Source organism: Delphinapterus leucas, chromosome 16, assembly GCF_059928025.1.
Source record: "Delphinapterus leucas isolate spDelLeu-1000000601 "Yukka" chromosome 16, BTC_Dleu_Yukka2, whole genome shotgun sequence".
Lineage (NCBI taxonomy): Eukaryota > Metazoa > Chordata > Mammalia > Artiodactyla > Monodontidae > Delphinapterus > Delphinapterus leucas.
Window position 1 is genome coordinate 39075849 of NC_143144.1, and position 22559 is coordinate 39098407.

General features: G+C 38.6%; 1 protein-coding gene across 1 annotated transcript in view; it reads right to left on the reverse strand.

The window, feature by feature from the left end:
• GLUD1 (glutamate dehydrogenase 1) overlaps positions 1-22559 on the reverse strand; it is a 40378-nt gene that overhangs the window by 11658 nt on the left and 6161 nt on the right. The window contains exons 2-6 of the mRNA XM_022562459.3: positions 12336-12416; positions 11731-11786; positions 10478-10541; positions 5884-5978; positions 725-904 (exon numbers count right to left, since the gene is read on the reverse strand). Coding sequence (XP_022418167.1) covers positions 725-904; positions 5884-5978; positions 10478-10541; positions 11731-11786; positions 12336-12416 — 476 coding nt within the window. The remainder of the gene's footprint in view (positions 1-724; positions 905-5883; positions 5979-10477; positions 10542-11730; positions 11787-12335; positions 12417-22559) is intronic.

The window sequence follows — 22559 nt, forward strand, 5'->3', positions numbered from 1 at the left end:
CAAACAAAAGAAGTTGATGATAGTTTCATATGTTTCTGAGAGATACTTGGTTTAGTCACATGAATCTTACCAAGGTTCAAAAAAATAAAGGATGTATTACTCTGCATATGTCCATTTTAAAACTTAAGAGATCCAAAGAATCAAATTTTAAAAACTGCAAATCTAGGGGCTCCAATCGAGGAGGAGTACAAGGATGTGCAACTCACCTCTTCCCAGAAATACATCAAAAATACATCTACAAATGGAACAATTCTCACAGAATACCTACTGAACACTAGACCTCAAACACCTGAAAGGACAAGAAAGATCCCCATATAATCAGGTAGGACAAAATGGAAAAAAAAAGAAAAAAGCAACTGGGATGGGACCTGTGCCCCTGGAAGGCAGCTATAAAAGAGGAAAGGTTCCCACACTCTGGGAAGCCCCATCACTGGTGGGAAGATCAGAAAGGGAGCTTCAGAGGCTCAGAGGAGAGAGCAACAACTGGTTTGTGGAAGCTTGGGATTAGCAGATGCAAACTATTATATATAAGATGGATAAACAACAAGGTCCTACTGTATAGCACAGGGAACTATATTATAACTGAATCACTTTGCTGTACAGCAGAAATTAACACATTACAAATCTACTCCAATAAAATTTTAAAAAATGCAAATCTTAAAACACTGAAAAAATTATTATTATATGTATATCAGTTATTCTTTAAGAAAGCAAACATTTTTACCTGAACAACAAATGTTTTATCTCCAAATCCTGGTGTCATTCCTAAAATACTCATGTAAGAAGCTTCATTGATGAAGTTTTCAATCCCATGGAAAACTCCCCGACCAGTAGCAGAGATCCGTCCGTGGATTCCACCCTGACTGATGGGCTTACCGGTAACGCAGGCATGGGCATTAATATCCTGCAAAAGAAGGGCAAAACTTAAAAGATGAAATATCGACATCAATTTCTATGAGGACCAACATAAAGAAGCATTAAAGTGCAAACACATTCTCATTTAACTAATATGCTCATTAGGAGTGTGTGTGTGTTTAAGGTATACGTTCATCAATAGGGCTAAGTCTCACCTTTTCAAATTTCTGTTCCTAGAAAATATGTAATAAAGTAGACCATTTTCTGGTGGGAGAAACAGGGTTTTTAGGAATTAAACATCAAGGAAATACAAACAGCAGGATCACACAAGTAGAGATAGTTCAGCTTAAAACTATTATTCCTTCACCAAATGCTTCAGCCCTACTAAGAAAGGGTATACATGTCACCTGGAATTGTCTTAAAAGTTATCATAAGACTTGAGCACGTCGCCAAAACAGAACCTAAGATAGGAAGAGCCACTACAGTGTTCATGGATGGGAAGACTCAACACTGTAAAAATATTCTTCTGCCAAACTAATCTAGAAATTCAATTAAGTGTCACTTTTAAAAAAGAACTTTAAAAGATAACTCAAGTTCACCTAAGAGTGGATTAACAAAAGTATTCAAGAAATAAAAAAGAAAGAAAAAATAACTAAGCTTTGCAGGGCAACTGGAATACCTATCAAGATAAAAAGCCATTAATCCAGAAATTCTAATTCCATACTATATATACAATTGTATATATACCAAAAATTGTGTATATATAGTATGGTATTACTGGAGTTAAAAAAAAAAAAGGGGTACACGTGGGTGAGACACAGAGGCCAATGCCCATGTGTCAGTAGAGCACCTCCTGTAGTAGCTGTTAGCTCTAAGAAGCCGAGTAAGTAAAGGAGAGTAAGTCTTCTCCTTTCTGTACTCTCTGTATTGACAGTATGCATGTATTCTGGTTCAGAAACAAGAATAATTGGAAGAAAGGGGCTTGGGAGGGCTTCCCTTCCAAGGGATAAACTGGAAGCAACCAGTTTAGCATATACTATAAACTGTAGCAACCAGAACAGTGCATAATAGACAAATCTGTTGTCTTCTGTGGGACAGGAGAAACTAGAGACAGTCTTATTGTATACAGGAAATGAATATTACATACAGGAAGCATTTTAAGTCAGTGGCTAAAGTATGGACTATTTAATAAATTTGTTGAGGCAATTTGCTGCCCATGTGATGTGAAACAAGATAAAGTGCCGTACTTCATATCATATTCCCTACCCCTCAACGTATGTTCTAGCTGGATAAGTTAAAAAGTGACTGTTTAAATAAGAACTTTTAGAATTGTATTAGCTGTATCATTACCAACAAAAAGAACAAAAGTAAAAAAAACAAAACAGTCTAGTAAAGTGATTTATGGAATTAGTAGTTTTCCCACGGTTTTCCTTCATGAATAGTTAATGCTTATGAATACAGAATTGCAAACCAAGTTAAGTGCCAAATGCTCTTGAACAGAGAAAATGCAAATGCTGGAGCGGACAGCAATCCTGTCAGAGGTCAGGCACGGTGCCGGTTGGCTGGCTGGCTGCGAGATGCCCAGCATACCTAATTGTTTTGGAAGCCTGGGCCCCGGTAGAGAACTTGCTTGCTCTCCAGCACCCACATTTCTGGGCGAGGCTAGGCAAAAGAAGCTGCGTGTTCAGGTATACGTCTGAAAACAAGAAACAAAACCTGTGGCTTCTTACCTTAGGCTCTGATTTTGTATTTCCTATCACTTTAAGGAGGACAGTCTTTTACCAGTGTTTAGTCCAAGGTTTAGTTGGCAGGGCCTCACAAAACTTTCTTTTGTCACCTTTGGGAGAGAGCTACGAATAACAATGTACTGCCCACTGTTTTGTACTATTCAATCTAATGCCTTGCTTAAAAAGAATGAAAGACCATAACCAGAGCTCATTTAACATAAGAAGGTGACATGGAAGAGCAGCATTTTGGAAATGGCAGTCAAAACCAAACTTCTTTGAAGTGTCTCATACAGCTCCTGTTTTATTTCAGGGGATTTGTGGAATTTACCTGGTTCAGTGTTTATAAATATTTTTTATGCTTACTGAGGGCCAGTTATAATTATACTATCATTCACTTAATCCTCATGACTGTCTCAGGAACTAGGTGCTATTATTATTGTCATTTTACATATAAGGAAAGTGAGGCACAGAGAGCTTAAGGCACTTGCCCCAGGTCACAGAGCTGGTATGTGAAGGAGCCACTCCCAGAATCCAGGGTGTCTGAGTGTGCTCCCAACTACACACTACATCACCCCCCAGGAAATGAGACAAGCCTCAATTCCTCCATTAGATGCCCCCTTCCTTCCTTTTAGAGGTAACAATATTCCTCCTCTTCCAAGGCTGATCTTTCCACTAGGACCCTTAAAAGATGAATCTGTGGCCCACACCAATCAACATGCCAAGAACAACAAAAACCTTTCTCTTAGACAACAGGCACCTTTCAAGCTGTCTCCTCTCTAGTGCCATTTTTCTTAAGTGAGGGCTACTCTTCATGCCCTACTTCCCTCTCAACACGCCCTTGCAGTCTGGCTCCAACCTCACTATTCCAATCTAGTTGCTGAATTGCTTTCTTCTCAGAACCACCCCCTCAGAACATCCACAACGCGAAGCTCTTGGCACTTCTCATTCTTTTCTAACTAATTGTTCCTCCCCTCCACCCCCCAATCACTCTTCCATCTGTCCATTCCTCTCCCAACTCTATGGCAGGCCAGTATCATCTCTTTTGGACTCCTGTGTAGTCTCCTGTCCCCAACAATCCCATTCTCTGATGCACACAGAGTGAAGCTTACTGTGTCACACACCTGCTTACAATTAGCACTTCACTGGCTTCCCTCTGTTTTCAGGACAAAGACCAAAGTCCTTGCTGTCACCTACAAGGTAGGAATCTGGTCCAACTCTCCTCTGCTGGCCTCTCACATGCCCTCTCTACTCTGGCCACCATAGTGTTCCCTCAGCCTCTCAGGTTCACCTCTTTTCACATCAGGACCTTTACCCAGGTGCTTCCTTCTGCTTCCAACCCTTGGCCAGTGCCACTTCCCCTGGTTGATGTGTACTCATCTTTCAGAGTGCAGACCAGAAGGTTACATCTCAAGTAGGCTTTTCTGATCCTACTCCAGAGACGTGGTCAGGTCCCCAGTACTCTTCATAGCATCAAAACGTTTCCTTCCCGGGTTTCCCTGGTGGCGCAGTGGTTGAGAGTCCGCCTGCCGATGCAGGGGACACGGGTTCGTGCCCCGGTCTGGGAGGATCTCACATGCCGCGGAGCGGCTGGGCCCGTGAGCCATGGCCGCTGAGCCTGTGCTCCGCAATGGGAGAGGCCACAACAGTGAGAGGCCCGTGTACCGAAAAAAAAAAAAAAAAACCCACCACCACCAACAAAAAACTTTTCCTTCTAGCCTTTACCCCAATTGTATTGAACTCCTTGCTGTACTTTAAGCCTCCTGTGTAGTAAGTGCTCTCTCTATATTTTTAAAATAAATTGTGAGCAGTTAGGGTAGGGGGTCCCTGGAGGAAGAGAACCAGGCATGGCTTTCTTGACACGAGAAGCCATTTTGTGATCTAAGCCATTTTGTTATCAAAGTCTGTCTACAATGCTTGGACTTGAACAGGTCTCAATAATTAATGATCTTAAGGGAACAAAAGAATGTTATCAAGCAAGAGAAGTAACAATAGCCAAGGTAATTTATCAGTTGTAAAGACTCCCAGTTCTGTTTCAATGGTAAAGATAAGCCTGAAGTGCTCAACCTTCAGACCAACTGGAACCTAAGGGATGACGATGTTGACCTTTTCTGATCTTAGTGACTTAACTAAAGCTTGGACTCTGCCAACCGCCCAAGTCCCTTCATGAATATGCAGGTACCCTTAACTTAAAACTTCCCCAATTTTGCTGTTCAGGGAGACACTGCTTTGGGAGAGATCCCAGTGTTCTCCCTACTTGCTACAAGTGATAAATCCTTCTCCCGATCTTTGGCTTGGTTGTGTCTTTTGGCTCGACACCCACCAAGAGATGAACCCAGTTTTTGGGTAACAAAATGTCTTTTCAACTCACTTTCTCTTCCTACTCCTTAAGTGTTTTTCAAGGTTCCATCCCTTTCAAGGACGAAGTTAGTTGTTCTTCTTGTGTTCTGTATTAATAGCACTACTTCTGCTCAGTCCCCAGACTCTAAGTCCTCCTGGTTCTTTCTGACTCAATCCTGTCCTTTTCTTTGGTCCCACAGATGCAACCCAGTCCTGCTGAGTCTACCTCTGTCATGAGCCAATGCTTCTCCTCAGCCCTATCGCTCCCGGCTGTGAAGACAGACACTGACACTGTGGAGGCCATCTCTTTGCTCCAGCCTAACACTGCTGCCGCCCCCTCTCCCCTAAGGAAGGGTCAGCATCAAAGGCTCCCCCGCTGACTAGCAAGTAAAATAAAAACACTGGGACTTGAGTATTTTTCTACTCTTCCACTTACTTCATCATTCTCTTACTACCTTTCTAAATGTGCCTTATCTTCAGACAATCTGAGCTCTACAGTTTCCCCTCTTATCCTCCAAATCTCCATGTTTAAATTCTATCCATTTTCAATGTCCAGCCCTGATCAAATACCTCTTCCAGGAAGCCTGCTTTTAGAAACTCTGCACCCTGCTATTACACTATCTCCATACCTTATCTGCTTAATGTGTCTTAGTTCCTTTGAGGGAAAAGCCCGAATTGAATGCTTCCTTATTTCCCTTTAACTGTCTTGTAATGTATCCTGCCCTGGGAGGTGATCTTTGAGGGCCCATCCCAGTGGTCAGGATAGGGTTGCATATGAGTAAAAGCTCAATCCAAGTTCACTGCATTTATGATATAAGATAGACAGAAGTAATATATAAAATCACGATATGATTAAAGGAGAGGAGAAAAACCCAGTGAATTCTCCCCTTATACATATCATCATTTGAACTGTTATTTCTGGTAGATAGCAAATGAAGCCCTCAGAGCTTTGGTGGGTACTCACATAGTGCCCTATGGTGCTAGCATAGGTGTCAGCAATCCAGGACATCTCCCGCTCACCTGTGCTCATGTCTGGGGCAGGCACATCAATGCCAGGACCTGGGGGAACAGGGAAAGGGCATTGCACCAATTTTTAAGATAAATGCATCTCAAACACATAGATCCTTGCAATTCTCTATAATAACAAAGCTACCATGGCTAGAAAACTTTAGATTTCATCTAGGTTACTAATTCAAGACATAGAAATACTTATTAAATGTTTCATTACAAAATTTGCAGATACACAGTGTTACATGATAACTTCTCCCACTGGTGTTCACTTGCTATGTGAAATTAGCTATGCACAACTGATAAGCCACTCAACAGATTTCTGAATGTTGCAAGCATAGGCAAATCAGTTTAGCCTCTCTTGACCTCAGTTCCTTAAACTGTATTTAGAAATAAGAGTATCATAAGGAGGGTTGTTATGGTTAGAAAGTTTATGTGTATGAGACAGCACAGTGACATACTTGCTTACTGGGCGTGTAAGCCCTCCTCACCAAGTAGAAAAAGGGAAAAGACACACTGCTGAAGTATTATGTTAAGCCCCATAATACTTTTACCCATGACATAATGCTGCTTTGACCTATTACTCAAAGCTTACTCTGTACAGAAAGTTTTAGGCCTTGACTTTCAGTTCCTCAGATCAGCAAATAAAAAGTTTGAGGATAACAAGAAGCTAGCCCACAGGCAGCAACAAGTGCCAATGACAGCACTAATGCTGATGTCCAGTGAGATCTCAGATGGAAGTGTATTAAATGGTGCCCACTCAAATCTGTAAAGGCAGGAATACATAGAAATATACCCATCAAAACAGTAAGAATACAATACAAAACAACCTAATTATTTAATGGGTCATCTATACAATGAAATACTATGCAGCCATTACAAAGAATGATGTACATCCATGTAAATGACTTGGGATCATCACCAAAACATACATGTGGTGAAAAAAAGCAGGTTTCATATAGCATGTATAAGTTCCCATTCATATAAAATTCTCTTTATATATACTGATGTATAATAACTATACATATTTCCATGTGTATATATGTATGCAGAGGTTTAGAAAGACATGCACAAACTTTTTCACTATGTTTAGACTTCAGCATTGTTTATAACTTTCTATATTGTTTTAATTGTAAAATACAAACTCGTTATCTTTATAAAAAGAAAAACACAACTTTTAAATGATTAAACTACTGTCTCCCAAATTAAGTTCTTTCTAAGAGGTATACTTGAGTTCTTCCTATAATTATTACTTATAATCAACAGAATAAGGTCCATTCTAATATTCTTCTACATTTTAGGGGCCCAGGCCCTACATATGTACTTCTTGATACAAGTTGTGATGTGACGATACAGGATTGGTGTAAGACAACTTTGAAATGGTCAAAGTTTTGTTTTTTACACTCTTGCTCCCCATTCCGTACCCAACTTGTAACTCTCCTATGTCCTGGTACTCTTTTCCTTAGGCGTCTTACAAATATCAAGAAGTCTAACTTCCCCCAATCCACCCTCACCCCATCCTCTGACAAAAGGGCTCTACTGTTCCACTGGCCACAATTCCCATTCCTTTACAGTGACATACCTCAACTGGAGGGTAATACAAGTATATTTAATCATATCGCTTTTCTCCTAAGGTATAAATGACAGATTGCTCCCACATCTCTTTAGAGGTATCTACAAAAGTATTTACGCTTGTTTTCAGCAATACCAAGTGTTAAATAAGCTTGTTGCCTCAAATAACAATTCTATTTGGAGAAGGGCAAGTTTGAGGTATGTAGTTTGTAAATCAAAAACGTATAATGATAAATTGTTTTTCAAAAACAATTATTAGTCTAGATTTGCTGAAGTCAGATAGCTCCCCCTACCCAAAGCAAAATCACAAAATATTATTAGGCTTGTGAGTTTTCTACTCCATACAAAATCAATGTATAGGGATGTACAGATTACAAGCAATTCCTGGATTACAGGTAAATTCTCAAATACCTACAGGTGTGAAAGTCCATCCTTTTAAAAACAGGTTAACTACCCTTAGGAAAGTTAAAATGCCATCACTCAATCCCGAAACAGTATAAATAAGATAAAAAATTGGCTGAAAAAAGCAACTGCTTTCACAGAACATGAATGGAGGGGTAAAGCTAAAAGGGTAATTTTGGTGCATAGAGATATAGTGGATGAAAAGGGAATTTCACAGTTTACAAAGGTGGTATCAAAACTCACATAACAGAATTAACACCCTTGCACAAACTAAAAAAGAAGAGAGAAAGAAAAAGGAAGGACCACTTCTCAACTCATTCTATGAGGCTAGTATTATCCTGCTATCAAAGACTTCTTAAGAAAAGAATACGGCAGACTGATATCTCTTAGAACAGTATCAGAATGAATAAAATACTTATGAATAAACTTAACAAAAGTAGTGTGAGACCTGTACACACAAGCCACAACTACTGAAGCCCGCGTACCAAAACCAAGAGCAGCCCCCGCTCGCCACAACTAGAGAAAGCCCGCGCGCAGCAATGAAGACCCAACACAGCCAAAAATATATAAATAAAAAACCCCAAATAAATAAATAAATAAAATGTATGTTTAAAAACAAAAACAAGTGGAAAGACATTCAGTGTTCATGGACTAGTTTAAAGTGGAAAATAGAATAAGGTATGGATGTTCTCCCTTGGATGAAAAGTGGCATTGTTGGGGGGGAAAGTGGGGGGGTGGGTGGTGGGATGAACTGGGAGACTGGGATTGACATGTATACACTAATGTATAAAATACACTATATATACACTAATATGTATAAAATAGATAACTAATGAGAGCCTACTGTATAAAAAATAAAACAAAATTAAAAATAAAAAAGGTTAAGATGGCAACACTCTACATACAAATAGGTCTACAGAATCAAAGCAAGCCCTATCAAAACCAGAGCTGACTCTTTTTGCAGAAATTGAAAAGCTGACCTTAAACTCACACGAAGTGACAGAACCAGGACCCAGATTCAGGTCTAACTCATAATCTGAAACTCTGTGGAAAGGGAAGTGAGAAAATAACCGAAATGACGTCAGTTCCAAAGGTTTGCTCAGGAGTAGTTCTGTGCCCTAGAGAGGGAAAGAATGCCAACTGCATTCCCTTATGCTACAAAGCTTTCTGGGCCCAGATGTCAGTTTAGCTGCATGGTGGCTTTTGCACATAAGCAAAAAAGTCAAATTGCTAATATTTAAGCTTTCGGTGTTTCAATGAATCACTTTTTAACCTTTGTAATTACAGGGTTCTTGTCAATATAGAGAAAGTTAAGCTGGATATCCTCTATATATGGACAATAAGTACAACTGAATAAAGTCTGAAACCACTCAAGACTATTAAATACGTTTGAGATTTAAGCTAAGAGTTTAAGCTAAGTTATGATATAAAAAATTATGAAGTCTATCAGAATTAGTAGATATTTCTGTGAAGGAGGTAGTTATCTCATTGCTAGTGCTACCCCTGTACAATGACTGTGTAAGTACAGCTCACGGCAGTGCCAGGGAGGATGCATGCCAAGAATCCAAATGCCTTTTAAATTATAAAAGACAGGACAAATCTAGTAAAGTTCTAGTGTTACTTAAAAGGGGCAGATTTCAAAATAAGGATATATTAAGTTCACAGGAACTTGTCAACAGTGAGAAGAATACTGGGGAAGGAAAACAAGAGGGACAGGAAAACAGAAAAAGTAGATTTTCTTTCCTATTTTAGTCAGTCTTCTTAGTTTTAACTATTGTTAAAGGGGCAAAATTCTATTAAATGATTTTATTTTTTTAAAACAAATCAGAATCTTTCTAGGACAAGAAAATAAATAGACAATTTGCTTGAAATTTAAAGATTAAATAATAATTATATATTACAGAAAAGAATATTGACATCTCATACACAAAATAACATATGACATAGATAATAGTACGACAGAAAATCAAGAAAATGAAGATCAGTACCCTCAGAAATTTAGTCCGAGTAACAAACATTAGGAGCCCCAGGAATCCTTAAAATCAGCCAGTGATGTCACAGTGAGTATCAATCAGCATGAGCCTCCACACTCCCAGCCTGTGCCCACTGCTTTGAAGGGAAAGGCCTGCTTAAGCCTCCAATTCCGAACAGCATCAGTTTTCTCACTGCTTTCGCAACAGGATTACTATTGCAAAACTGCTTTTTGCATATTAAAAACTGTTTATAATGCAGGCATTATTTAGTTCCTAAAATCTTTTTGGATGTCACAATTGTGATTGTGCTTGTTGTTCAATGCTGTTACACTGATCAAAAACCTTTATTACGTCTGTACAAGGAGAAGAGGTGGAAGTGACCTCTCCTGGTATCCACACTGTATACTGAGAACCTGAACTTTTCTGTTAGAGAGGTGTCATGAACAGGCCCAGGTATGTTCACCATGTTTAACACAGAACCCAATTTCTCAAAGTAAGAGGACAAGTCTCTCTATGCATGTATAGACAAAAGCAGGAGTTTAAATTAAGACAATTACTTTTTAGATGTCCCCACTCTGTGTAAATCTACATGGCAATACATACCAATAAAGCCCTTCTTTGCCAGCTCCATGGTGAACCTCCTTGTGATCTTTTCCAATTCATTATCCTATAAAGGAAAAAGGTGAAACACAAACAATAATGAAAAAATAATTTTTGATAGAAAAACCACTTGTGGAGATAACTAATAGTTGCATCCTATCTTCTACTTATAGGATATTTTCATATATCTTCTTGTGTAATCTTCAGAGCAATTCATAAAGTAGGTATTTCCATTTTAAACGGAAATTAAATTTTAAATTTGAGAGACCAGAAATTAGGTTACGTAAGGAACAGATAGTAGCACTAAGGCTCAAACTTGTTCTCCTTGTATTAATATAGGATCTTATGAGCAGTCCTTATGGTGTATTTTCATTTAAATTGCAAATTTAAAAAATAAAATCATATATATGGTTCGTATACAGATATTTATTCACATAATTTATTTAACTTAATACAGAGGTTAATTAGCAGCTTAAATTAACTTGGAATTGATAGGATAAATAATAAAATTTTTACCAAACTAGTTAAGATATGTCACTAGAACCTTAGGATCCCAACATAAAAACCTCAGAGCACAGTTATATATGGTATATGATATAATATTTATTTATATATAGAATACATTTATATTATAGTTGTATATAACACGCATGAATATAAATGCTTAAGAATATGAAGGTATACTAATTATATTAATTACATTTTAACCAAGTAAGAAAATGAAAAAGGACATTGATGTAAGTAGGTGACCTTTCATATGGCAAAACACTCAATGAGTTAATTATCTGCTTGTTTTTCCATTCCTTTTAAAAGCAATAGGATGACTTCCCTGGTGGCGCAGTGGTTAAGAATCCGCCTGCCAATGCAGGGTACACGGGTTTGAGCCCTGGTCCGGGAAGATCCCACATGCCGCGTAGCAACTAAGACCGTGCGCCACAACTACTGAGCCTCTGCTCTAGAGCCCACAAGCCACAACTACTGAAGCCCGTGCACCTAGAGCCTGTGCTCCGCAACAAGAGAAGCCACTGCAATGAGAAGCCCGTGCACCGCAACGAAGAGTAGCCCCTGCTCACCACAACTAGAGAAAGCCCACGCGCAGCAACAAAGACCCAACACAGCCAAAAATAAAGAAAGAAAGAAATTTATAAAAGCAATAGGAACCATTAATCTCACTGGTATAGGGGATACACAGAAGTCCAGTAATTTCAAGTCCTTTGTAAATGCACCATGTGCACTAATGTCACTTTGATACTTACGGTATAGTTCTTGGGATTGATCTTAACACCAGCTTTGGCACCCCCAAATGGCACATCTGAAAGAGAAGTCTGAAAGTTATTCCATATAAAGGCTAAAAGAATTAAAAAGGCAGAAAGCACTGTGTAATATTATAAAAGTGTGATACTTTTAGCTTTAGTTTCAGAAAATTCAATAAATAAACCCACAATCTCTTCTAAAATGTTGTACCTTAAAATTCTAGTGAACAGAATACTAGACTAGGCAAATTACAATGCATATTTAATCAGTGTGCTTTACTGTATTTCTAAAATGTAATGGCATATTTATTTTCCTTATTACTGATTTGGTCTTATTTACAGAGTATAGAAAGGGATTTAAACAAAGATCTACGCTTAAGGAAGATTCAATTAGTTCCTATAAAGTTCCCCATTAAAAAAAAAAAAAGACGAAATCTTAATTAAGACTAATTGAAAAATGATATGTCAAACTGTGCAACCTAAAACAAAAACAAAAAACCCCCACTTCTGATGAGGTATATTTCTCTAACATCTTAAAAGTAACCTTGTATGCAAACATATTTCCCCAAAGAGTTCTTATTAGGTAGCAGCAAAAGGAGACCACTTACCAACCACTGCACACTTATATGTCATCAGAGAAGCCAGAGCTTTTACTTCATCTACACTCACATCACTGCTGTAACGGATACCTGGCGGTTTAAAAAAAAGAGGGGGGTGAGAAAGAAGGGGATATATTTAGAACATCCTTCTGGCATGTTGAAAAAAGAATTCTAGAAATTGAAAATGTCCACACTTTTTATGGTTATTTTCAAGAACACCTAAAGTAGCTTATGACTAAAGAGTCAATAGGGGGACTTCCCTGGTGGTCCAGTGGTTAAGATTCCATGCTTCCACTGCAGGGGGGCTCGGGTTTGATCCCTGGTTGGGAAACTAAGATCCCACATGCTGTGTGGCTTGGCCAGAAAAAAAAAAAAAAAAAGAGCAGGAAAAAAGCTGCTAATTAGATACCCAGAAAGAGCGACAGAATGAGCACTGAATTTGATTCAAGTATTTTCATATTTAAGAGAATAAGATTGGTGAAGTTCAGTGTTTGCTTTCTGGTATGAGTAGCATCAAGTAGGGTTTCTGGGGATTTAGAGATAAGATAGCCCTGTCCTTCAGGGACTTATTTTTTTATTTTTTTTAAACATCTTTATTGGGGTTCCTTCAGGGACTTATAACCCAGTGGGAAATAACAGTAAATATGATTTCACAGACAAAAATTACCTTCAAATGAATGATTTTTACCCTTTCAGGGAGACAAGTAACTCCATGGAGGCTTTTCTTTCTTTTACTTTTTGCTTTAGGTGACTTGGTAGCAGAGAGTTCAAGAATTTTGCTATAGGCAAATGGATAGTTAACAGGCTTGACAGTTTCAACTTGAATATCAGATGTCTAAATTGAGGTTTTGGCTTCAATGGGGTATAGCCAAAGAGATCCTTACCTGTAACTCCCTTCACCCACTGCCAGCCTCTTTCAACCAAGAAATGAGAAGCTTGACAAAGTCATCTCTCCTTCCTGGAAATGAGCAATTCCCTTCACTCTTCTATAAGGATGGGAGGTAGCCAAGCAGACAGGCAACTCGGAGTCTTAATGCCCCCAATCCTCTACCAAACTAGATGTTTGGTAGAGGGGACACAGAAAGCGGCTATGCCCACTACTTTGGTTTTGGGGGTCTTAGTCAATAACCCTTACAAGTTTTGCAGGGTTAAGCCACCTCTCATCCTTTTAGTCTACTGCTTCTCAACCCCAAGGAAGAAGGCCTGAGTGAGGCTGATGTTTTGCACACTGCTTGGGGCTCCCTGACACTGAGTCACAAGTATGGGGGCCCAGGGACACCTCTTAAAGGATTCTGGGAATAAAAGAATCAAAAAATAAATATTTTTCAGATAGAAATACATAGTATTCTCATGGACCAGCAGTTTGAGAAAACTCCCTTAGTCATTTAAAAAAGCTGGCTTCTTGGATGTTTCAGAAAACACCTATCTGAACATAAACAACACGTTTCAAGAGAATTTCATCTGTCAGTACATGATCATAAAGAGCAAATTCTGAAACTGAACATATTTCTTTGTCCTATCAGAAAAATAAAATGAATATATTTAGAAAAGCAAGCTCTTAGAAAACTGTATCTTGCATATAATGGGTTCTCAGATTATTTGTGGAATAAATTGTTATTAAAATTTTAGAATGAGAAATGACAGGGTTTTGGGGTTTTTTTTTTTGCATATAGCAGATACCTGTTGCTATAAGCTTGCTTCCTCATTTTGTTCAGGTCTTTATTAAAAACCTTCTTCATTCTGAGAGGCCCTCCCTGACCACCCCTTTTAAAATAATTTAAAATAGCACTTCTTCCTCATCGCCACTCTCCAGCCCCTATTTACTTTAAATTGACTTTATGTTTGTTTACTCTCCAGCTTCCACCACCACCCACCCCCACCCCAGCAAATTAGCACCATGAAGACAGACTTTCTTTTGTCTATTAACTCTTGGTGCCTAACACAGAAAATCTGCGTGTATTAGGCACTCAAATACATGTGGAATAAATATGACTATTTCTTGACTCTTAAAACTTAAGGTAGAAAGACAGAATCCATGTTAAAATTTTGACATACATGTAAGTCAGTGCCTGTGCATATTATGGAATAAAAAGCACTAAAAAGCAAAAGTACCAGGTCCTAAAAACTATTCCAGAAAAAAAAAAAATCCAAAATTTGTAAGTAATATTAAGACCAAACACTGGTTTCAACAAAAATTATTTAATTAAAAAAATTTTAAATTGAAGTATTCAGGTATACAACATAGTAATTCACTACTTTTATAGATTATACTCCATTTAAAGTTATTACAGGGACTTCCCTGGTGGCGCAGTGGTTAAGAATCCTCCTGCCAATGCAGGAGACACGGGTTTGAGCCCTGGTCCAGGGAAGATCACACATGCCACGGAGCAACTAAGCCTGTGCGCCACAACTTCTAAGCCTGCGCTCTAGAGCCCGAGGGCTACAACTACTGAGCCCATGTTCCACAACTACTGAAGCCCGCACACCTAGAGCCCGGGCACTGCAAAAAGAGAAGCCACCGCAGTGAGAAGCCCGAGCACCGCAACAATGGGTAGCCCCTGCTCGCCGCAACTAGAGAAAGCCCGTGCACAGCAACAAAGACCCAATGCAGCCAAAAAACAAAAAGTTATTATAAAATGTTGGCTATATTCCCTGTGCTGCACAATATATTCTTGTAGCTTATTTTATACACAGTAGTTTGTACCTCTTAATCCCCTACCCCTATCTTGCCCCTCCCTCCTGGTAACCACTAGTCTCTATATCTATGAATATGTTTTGTGAAATTCATCCATTTATTTATTTAATTTTATTTTTTAAAAATTAATTTATCGAACCCGTGTCCCCAGCAGTGGCAGGCGGATTCCCAACTGTGCCACCAGGGAAGTCCCTATTTATTTTTTAGTTTCTACATATGAGTGATAACATACAGTATTTGTCTCTTATTTATTTTACTAAGCATTATACCTTTCAGGTCCATTCATGTGGTTGCAAACAGCAAAATTTCATTCTTTTTTAGGGCTGAGTAGCATTCTTTTTTTTTTTTTTGCGGTACGTGGGCCTCTCACTGCTGTGGCCTCTCCCGTTGCAGAGCACAGGCTCCGGACGCGCAGGCTCAGTGGCCATGGCTCACGGGCCCAGCCGCTCCGCGGCATGTAGGATCTTCCTGGACTGGGGCACGAACCCATGTCCCCTGCATCGGCAGGCGGACTCTCAACCACTGCGCCACCAGGGAAGCCCCGCATTCATTTTTATATTATATATAGTTATATACATAACATATATATAATATATAAAAATTATATATATATATACACCTTTATCTGCTCATTTCTTGGACACTTAGAATGCCTTCATATCTTGGCTATTGCCAAGTAATGCTGCTCTAAACACTGAGGTGCATGTATCTTTTCGAATTAGTATTTTCATTTTCTTCGGATATTTACCCAGGAATGGAACTGCTGGATCCTATGGTAGTTCTATCTTTATTTCTTTTGAGGAACTGCCACAGTTTTCCATAAATTGGCTGCACCAATTTTATACACTCCCACCGACTCTACGAGTGTTCTCTTTTCTCTATATCCTCACCAACATTTTTTATTTGTGGTCTTCTGTCCATTTTTTAATCAGGTTGTTTTTCTGGTATTGAGTTGCATGAGGTGTTTATATACTTTGGATATTTAACCCCTTATCAGTCATACCACTTGTGAATATTTTCTCCCACTCGGTAGGTTGTCTTTTCATTTTGTCGATGGTTTCCTTTGCTATGCAAACACTTTACAGTTTAATTAGGTCCCATTTGTTTATTTTTGCTTGTTTCCTTTGCCTTAGGAGACAGATCAAAAAAAAATGTTGCTATGATTTATATCAAAGAGTGTTCTGCCTATGTTTTCTTCTAAAAGTTTTATGGTTTCTGGTCTTATCTTTAGGTCTTTAATCCATTGAGTTTATTTTTGTATAATCCATTATTTTGTATAGCATGAGAAAATGTTCTCATTTCATTCTTTTACATGTAGCTGCCCAGTTTTCCCAGCACCACTTATTGAAAAGACTATCTTTTCTCAATTGTATATTCTTGCCTCCTTTGTTGTAGATTAATTGACCATAAGTGTGTGGGTTTCTTTATGGCTCTCTATTCTGTTCCACTGATCAATGTGTCTGTTTTTGTGTAAGTACTATACTGTTTTAATTACTGTAGCTTTGTAGTATAGTCGGAAGTCAGGGAGTATGATACCTCCAGCTTTGTTCTTTTTTCTCAAGACAGTTTTTGCTATTCAGGATCTTTTGTGGTTCCATATAAATTTTAGGATTATTTGTTCTAGTTCTGTGAAAAATTGTTATGAGATTTTTTTTAAAATTTTTGGCTGAACTGGGTCTTCATTGCTGCGCACGGGCTTTTCTCTAGTTGCATCGAGTGGGGGCTACTCTTAACTGCGGTGTGCGGGCTTCTCATTGTGGTGGCTTCTCTTGTTGTGGAGCATTGGCTCTAGGTGTGCAGGCTTCGGTAGTTGTGGCACGTGGGCTCGGTAGCTGTGCCTTGTGGGCTCTAGAGCGCAGGCTCAGTAGTTGTGGCCCACGGGCTTAGTTGCTCGGCAGCATGTTGAATCTTCCCAGACCAGGGCTCAAACCCGTGTACCCTGCATTGGCAGGTGGATTTTTAACCACTGCGCCATCAGGGAAGTCCTGTTATGAGATTTTGATAGGGACTGCATAAAACCTGTTGATTGCTTTGAGCAGTACAGGCATTTTAATATTATGAATTCTTCCTATCTATGAACACAGGATATTTTTCCATTTCTTTGTATCTTCAATTTCCTTCAATAATGTCTTTAAGTTTTCAGAGTATAGGTCTTTTATCTCCTTGGTTAAGTTAAAAAATTGTTTAAATACTAAAACGTGTTTATACAAATTGTCACTTAGTGAATAGGCATTACTTAGGCATATTATTCAGTGGAAACTATGCTAGGCCAGGGAGCTGGGTTGGGTGCAGTGCCCAGCATTTCCTAACTAAGTGAATTCACCCCAATAGCAACTGCTGTGGGCATCTGCACTTGCTCACCTGGGGAGGTGCAAACAATGCTCTTAGGCTTCATGCCAGAATTGCTTGGGATAATGTGTTTGAGGCAGCTGGCACAGTGTCTGCATGTGGTCAATACTTCAATCTCAACTATTTTCACTGCTATTATAAGTACTGCAAAGTAGTGGCAAATAACAAAGAAATGTAGCTTTTAAAAATTTAAATGGATAGGATTTTAAACAAACAGCTCAATAAACTTTGATTTTATTACTTCTCAAGACAAATTCGTGGAGGTGGTAAAATAGTGCTCTATTAAGAATCAGCATTTTTCCTATTACAGTTGAAGCACTTTTTTCATTGTGCTTTTAGAGTCTATGGAAATAGTCACTAAGTTACATTAATTTTCCTTGCTTTCTTATGTGGGGGAAAAGTTACTTTCCCTTACCCAGTGCTTATAACTAATGCATTCAGTGGGAAACGAAAAACAGCTTGAAATACTAACACTCATAAATCAGACAGCAATCCTAATGTTCTAGACTTAAATGCTCATTAGAAACCAGGCCCCTCCTTCTACAAAACAGTGTAAACAAAGTCTATTTTATTGCAGAAGTCCTGGAATGATATGAGTCAGAAACTGCATGTAACAAAAAATATGTTTCCACTGGATGGCACCCAGGAATTCCTGTTTGTAAAGTGAAATTTTCTTTCCTAGCCACACCCATTTAGAGAGCTCAACTGCAAGACACTGAAGAGTAGTAGTTACATAAATCACCTCACTCCACAGGCATTTTCTGCAGGCTAGGAACCAATGAAGACTTCTAGTGAATTGAGGCAAGGGACCACTATAAGGAAAGTAGTGGAGTCAGGGGAATAAGCCCTGTAACTGATAAGGGTGAGAGACCTAGAAATAAATGCAGGGGATGCCTAGGCTAAAGAAGACATATGCTTTCATTTTTAACTTTCTAATTAGTGATACGTGAATGTTTTTACGTGTGGAATTTGGCAGATATACTAGTACAGACTCCAGTAGTAATACAGGAATTACCCACACCCAAGGGAAGGCTAGTTACTCTTCTTCCTCTGCGACTGGAAACCAAAGATAATTACTAAAAATACACTGCCACCTGAAAATTCTTTACCACATTCTAATGAATGCTAAGAATATGACTGCAAAAAAGACAATATTCTCCAATAAATTTGTAAATTCAGTGGATAAGGAGATATTAGCACAATTGGTGTACATGAAGGACAAAATGATGTGACATATACTTTGAAGTTCTGAAAGGGGAAAACCTAGCATTTTTGAATGCCTACTGTATAGCAAGAATAGTAAATATGAAGACAAAGTCGTTCAATAAAGCCAAATACCCACATGCATAAAAGAAAACAAAAAAAAACTTAAAACATTTTAAACCAAAATGAAGCAAGAAGGACCTTATTTGCAGTATGAATATTCTCACTTTTTATAAAACCAAGCCTTTCTTTCCCTCTTTTCTGTGACACAGAAGGCTAAAGGTAAGCAAGACCAACAGGGATTGGATGGGGCACAGGGACAGAAACTAGAAGGAACAACTTTTATTACAAAAATGGAGAAAAGTATATTATAGTTTTTCAGTGTCCTAAAGTCTTAGAGCCTACGCTGACACTAGCATTGCTACTGTTTGGGAAGAGATCAACAGGATCTTTGAACGACAGATGTAATAATGGAGGTAGATGCTTCCAATGGAAAGCACAAGTCCCTGGCTGGGTACACTAGAAAGGGAACTGGGTGATTATACAGATGTGGACCACAGGTCTGATGTCATTATAAATGGGGTCTGGAGGTTGGGATTAACATTTACACGCTACTCAATACTCTGTAATAACCTATCTGGGAAAGAATCTGAAAAAGAATAGAAATATGTATATGTATAACTGAATCACTTTGCTGTACACCTGAAACTAACACAACATTGTAAATCAGCTATACTCCAATATAAAAGAAAAAAGAAAAGAAATAAACGGGGTCTAAACTCAAGGACCACGGCTGAAAGAGTAATCTGTGCTTTCAGCTCACCAGAGGAAACTAAAGGAACACCACCCATGACAATGTTTATTATTTATCAAACTTGGTAAAGTTGGAGGAAAGATTGGTGATAGAACTTTGAAATCATACCTTTGATTCTCCAGATAAATTAAATTAACATATAGTTATTTTGAGCTAACTGGTAATCAGATGTTTCAAAAGAACATTAATGAAATGCAGACCTCTGCAAACTATACACAGCACAAAACATTTCTCAGCCTTTTAACTTAATTCCCAAGTATTTTCCTTACTACCCTCAAGAGCCTAAGATTGGTGTACAGTAAGTTTTTCTAGGAGGAAAAAAAAAAATCGAAAGCAAAAACTGACTAAGTTGCTATGGTGATAAAGAAAACACATCAGCTGATTGCTCTGAAAAAGATGCAGTGAAAACACAACTGAGTAGCTTGAATTCTTCTCCCTCTTGCTAGCTGACTCAAACCCAAAAACATACCAAAAAGCTCCTAGCGACTAAGTCACCATTGTTTTTTATGATGAACCATTAACTAAACACATTCATGAAAATTCAAATGGGGTTTTAAAAGTTACTTGAACCTGGATCTTTTAACAGGCTTTGATTTACTGACCAGAAATTCAATTTCCAACTGTATTGTCTCTTTTCAGAAACTATTTACTCAATAACCAAGAGTTCTACCACAAGTACAGAACCCCAGAAAGGCAAAGAGGACTTAGAACTCTTAAAATTCATGCACTAATACACTTGCCATTTACTCATTAGAACCTATTTTCTCACTTAATATTCCCTAACTTGCAATAGAAGAGCATAACTTAATTAAAAATGAGGAGAGGAGGGAAAGAAGCAGTGAGGAACCAGTACCTACCCACCAGCAAGTAATGACTATGTAAAATACTAGAAGTCTCACAAAAATTCCTTCAGCTCCAGGAAGGAGCGTTTAGTACAGGAACTAAAGACTGCTCGACAGTATCCATGTACTGTTCCTTTTAAGAAGGCAGGGAACAAACACTTTACAGTCTTAACCCATTATCAAAATCTTTATTTTAAGCATTTTGAAAAGACAAAACTAAGCTTTCTGGGAAGCAAATGTTTAGCTGCTGTTGGAAAAACGAAATGAAAAATATATTTCTTCTTTCCATTAAAATTTCAAGATTATGTAACACATACGCATGTTTTCAAAATTCAAATACAGAAAAAGCTGATGTCTCCTGATTACCACTTATGACCCCAGCCCTTAGGGGTGACTATTCTTGGCAACTTAAATGTATATAACCTTCCAAGTCACTTCCCTGCATTTATGTACATACATATCTATAGAACATAGAGTTGTTTTGTGTTTAAGTATTGAACTTACTGCCCGATGGATGGAGGAAAGAATATGAATTAAAAGGGGGATTCTGTTAATTTGTGTTTTATAGATTCCTTATTCTGATAACACTAAGCTTAGTCATATCTTCATACCAAACAGGTCCTGGAAATGATGTTAGTAAAATTGGTGAATATAAAGTGGATAGCACTTAGTAAAAGACAACAATTTGTTATAAAAAGGTTGAAAGAGGTAAAGGCTCAAAATTTCAGATATCTAGTTTCATATCTATTATTTACAAGTCTAGGTGATATCTGAGAGGGATCTTAAGAGAGGACGAGAAGAATTATAGGGATATGGGAGACAAGGTAGGGACGGGCACCACACTGTTTTTTTTGCAAGGGTAAGATTGAGAAAAACATACGCCTGTATCTCCATTTTTCCTAAGGATCATTTGACACCAGATTCCCTTTATTTTCAAAATTCAATCCTCTTTCCTAGTAACACTTCTTTCCCTGATACCAGTTTTTCTACCAGTGTCTCAGATGAGAGTTAAATCTTTGACTCCCTATTCCATATATTCTACTTGTAGGGGAATCCTGAAGCTAACCAGGAGCCCATCAAGAGTTGTCTCATTAGAACAAAAGGTGCTCTTATCACCCAGGAAATTCCAAGGGATTTAGGAACTCTCTACCACCCCCCATAACTCAGGAAATTACAAGGGTTTCAGGGGCTCCGTGTGAGCAACTGGAGTCAAAGGCCAAATATTAGAACAATGGATACTCCCAGAACCCCTATCACTAAGGAAATTACAAGGATTTTAGGAGCTCTGTATTAGGAACTGCAGGCAGAGACCACATAAATATTTATTATTCCATAAAACCTTACTTTTCACTATTTACAAACATATTCTGTCCTCATGACCCCAACACACAGTCCCACCTCCTGCCTGAGCTGATGCCAGCCCCTCTACGACATATCTATCTGAAATGACCTTTCCCCAGTCTTAACTCCTAACCAGCCTTCCCTACTTCCAAATCAAGATGGTCTTTCCTGGGCATCTTCCTTGAACTCCTATTGCAGTAACATATTACCCAGTGTGCTTCCAACTGTGTCACTTATTGACTGGTTCCAGGAAAGGAAAATCAACCTTTATAATTTTCATTTGTATCATCTTTCACATTTTCCTCTAGCCAAGCAGCAATTTAGAAAAATTAGAAGGTCTGACAGACTTTCTCCAAGAACAATCAGGAGAACAGCAATTCATGATAAACAAAGGCTTTTCTTAGTTTTTAGGAAGAGACACCCAGAAGAAAGCCATTTAAAAATTAGTGACCTGGGCTTCCCTGGTGGCGCAGTGGCTGAGAGTCCGCCTGCCAATGCAGGGGACACGGGTTCATGCTCCGGTCTGGGAAGATCCCACGTGCCGCGGAGCGGCTGGGCCCGTGAGCCATGGCCGCCGAGCCTGCGCGTCCGGAGCCTGTGCTCCGCAACGGGAGAGGCCACAGCAGTGAGAGGCCGGCGTACCGCAAAAAAAAAAAAAAAAAAAAATTAGTGACCTGAGTAGTAATAAATTTTGACTAACTCTAAAGAATAAACGTATCACAAAGTGCTAAAAGAATTATCGCACTGAAGACCCATAAAGATACATGAAATAACACTCTGGTGGAGAAATGAGTTTTTCTGGCCGACATAAACTGTTTAAACACCAAAGCTCTTGAAACCTCTCTCACCGGAATACTCTTTAAAATGTTCCTTCATTGCTTAAGTGATTACAAAAAAAGGGACTGGTAAAGTCATCACCTGTGAACGCCGTTTATTTTCTAGCAAGAAGTTAGGTCTTCTAATAGCTATTAACAAATTTCAAATGATCC